Genomic DNA, 1003 nt, shown 5'->3' with positions numbered 1-1003 from the left:
TCGTGCGCGCCGCCGGGTGCCCCGTGCCCCTCGCACCTTCGGCCCCGGACGCGGCGCGCAGCTCGCCTACCGGGGCTGGGAGGGGGCGGCAGGCTGGGGGCGGGCAGGGGCCGTGCGTCTGCCCCCCACCTCCCCAGGCTCCCTCCTCGCTAGGGAAGGTCTATTTTCGCTCAGCTTCCCTCTGTCTCTGGTTTCATTTCCTTTTTCCTGATCACGATTCAAATACAATAGAAGGAAATCACATTTAAAGAGACAGCTGCCCGGCCCCCCTTTCTTTCTTTCTTTCTTTCTTTTTTTATACGGGGCTCCAGGGGATTAGTAATACAAATAGCAGCAGCATTAGGACTGAATTGGCTTCTTAAAGGGGCCAGCGTCCAGAATCAGGAGAGTCACTTAGAGAACACCTCTCCTTGGAGAGGAGCCCGGACTGCCTTGAAACCCTTCTTTAGCGCGTCCCCTCTTTCACGCTTCCCTTCTGGTTTAACTAAAATTAAAGTAAGCACTGGGCTGCTGCTCAAGAAAGAAAAGGCAAGCCTGCGAAATAAGCACATACAGAAACACCAGCCGAGTGGCTTTCGCGCCCGTCGGGGGTTCGAAGTCCCAGGTCCACTGACGTCGGGCGCGGGGATGCCCAGGACAGCCCAGCTCTGCAGGCTGAGGTGACTGTGTCCGCGCTCCAGACAGGCAACGCAAGCTGTGCGATCAGGGACCGCACGGGCTAGGTACGCCTGAGCGTGCCAGGGGCAGCTAATCCCAGAGGGAGGGACCACGCGTGTCCAGGTCCTTCTCCTTCTGCCGGCAGCAGAATTCCCTCCCTCAGCATCTTTCAAGAGGCGGACCGCGGCGGACGCCTGCGGTTTAACTGGCCCCCTGCAAAGAACCAGTAAATACTCAATACAGAGAAAGCGCTCTTCCAATGACCGTGAGCGATCGGGAGCTCCTTTTGCCGGGGGGTCAGAGAAGGGGAAAGAAGCCAGATTTGATGCTCAGGTTCAGGTCTCCT

General features: G+C 58.1%; 1 protein-coding gene across 1 annotated transcript in view; it reads right to left on the bottom strand.

Annotated features, from left to right (window-relative positions):
• LMO2 (LIM domain only 2) overlaps positions 1 to 1003 on the bottom strand; it is a 12880-nt gene that overhangs the window by 10225 nt on the left and 1652 nt on the right. The window contains exon 2 of the mRNA XM_007943269.2: positions 37 to 93. Coding sequence (XP_007941460.2) covers positions 37 to 93 — 57 coding nt within the window. The remainder of the gene's footprint in view (positions 1 to 36; positions 94 to 1003) is intronic.

Source organism: Orycteropus afer, unplaced genomic scaffold (genome assembly GCF_000298275.1).
Source record: "Orycteropus afer afer isolate SDZICR_OR568_19922 unplaced genomic scaffold, OryAfe1.0 scaffold00103, whole genome shotgun sequence".
In the NCBI taxonomy this organism is placed as follows: Eukaryota; Metazoa; Chordata; class Mammalia; order Tubulidentata; family Orycteropodidae; genus Orycteropus; species Orycteropus afer.
This window is presented reverse-complemented; position numbering and strand designations above follow the sequence as displayed.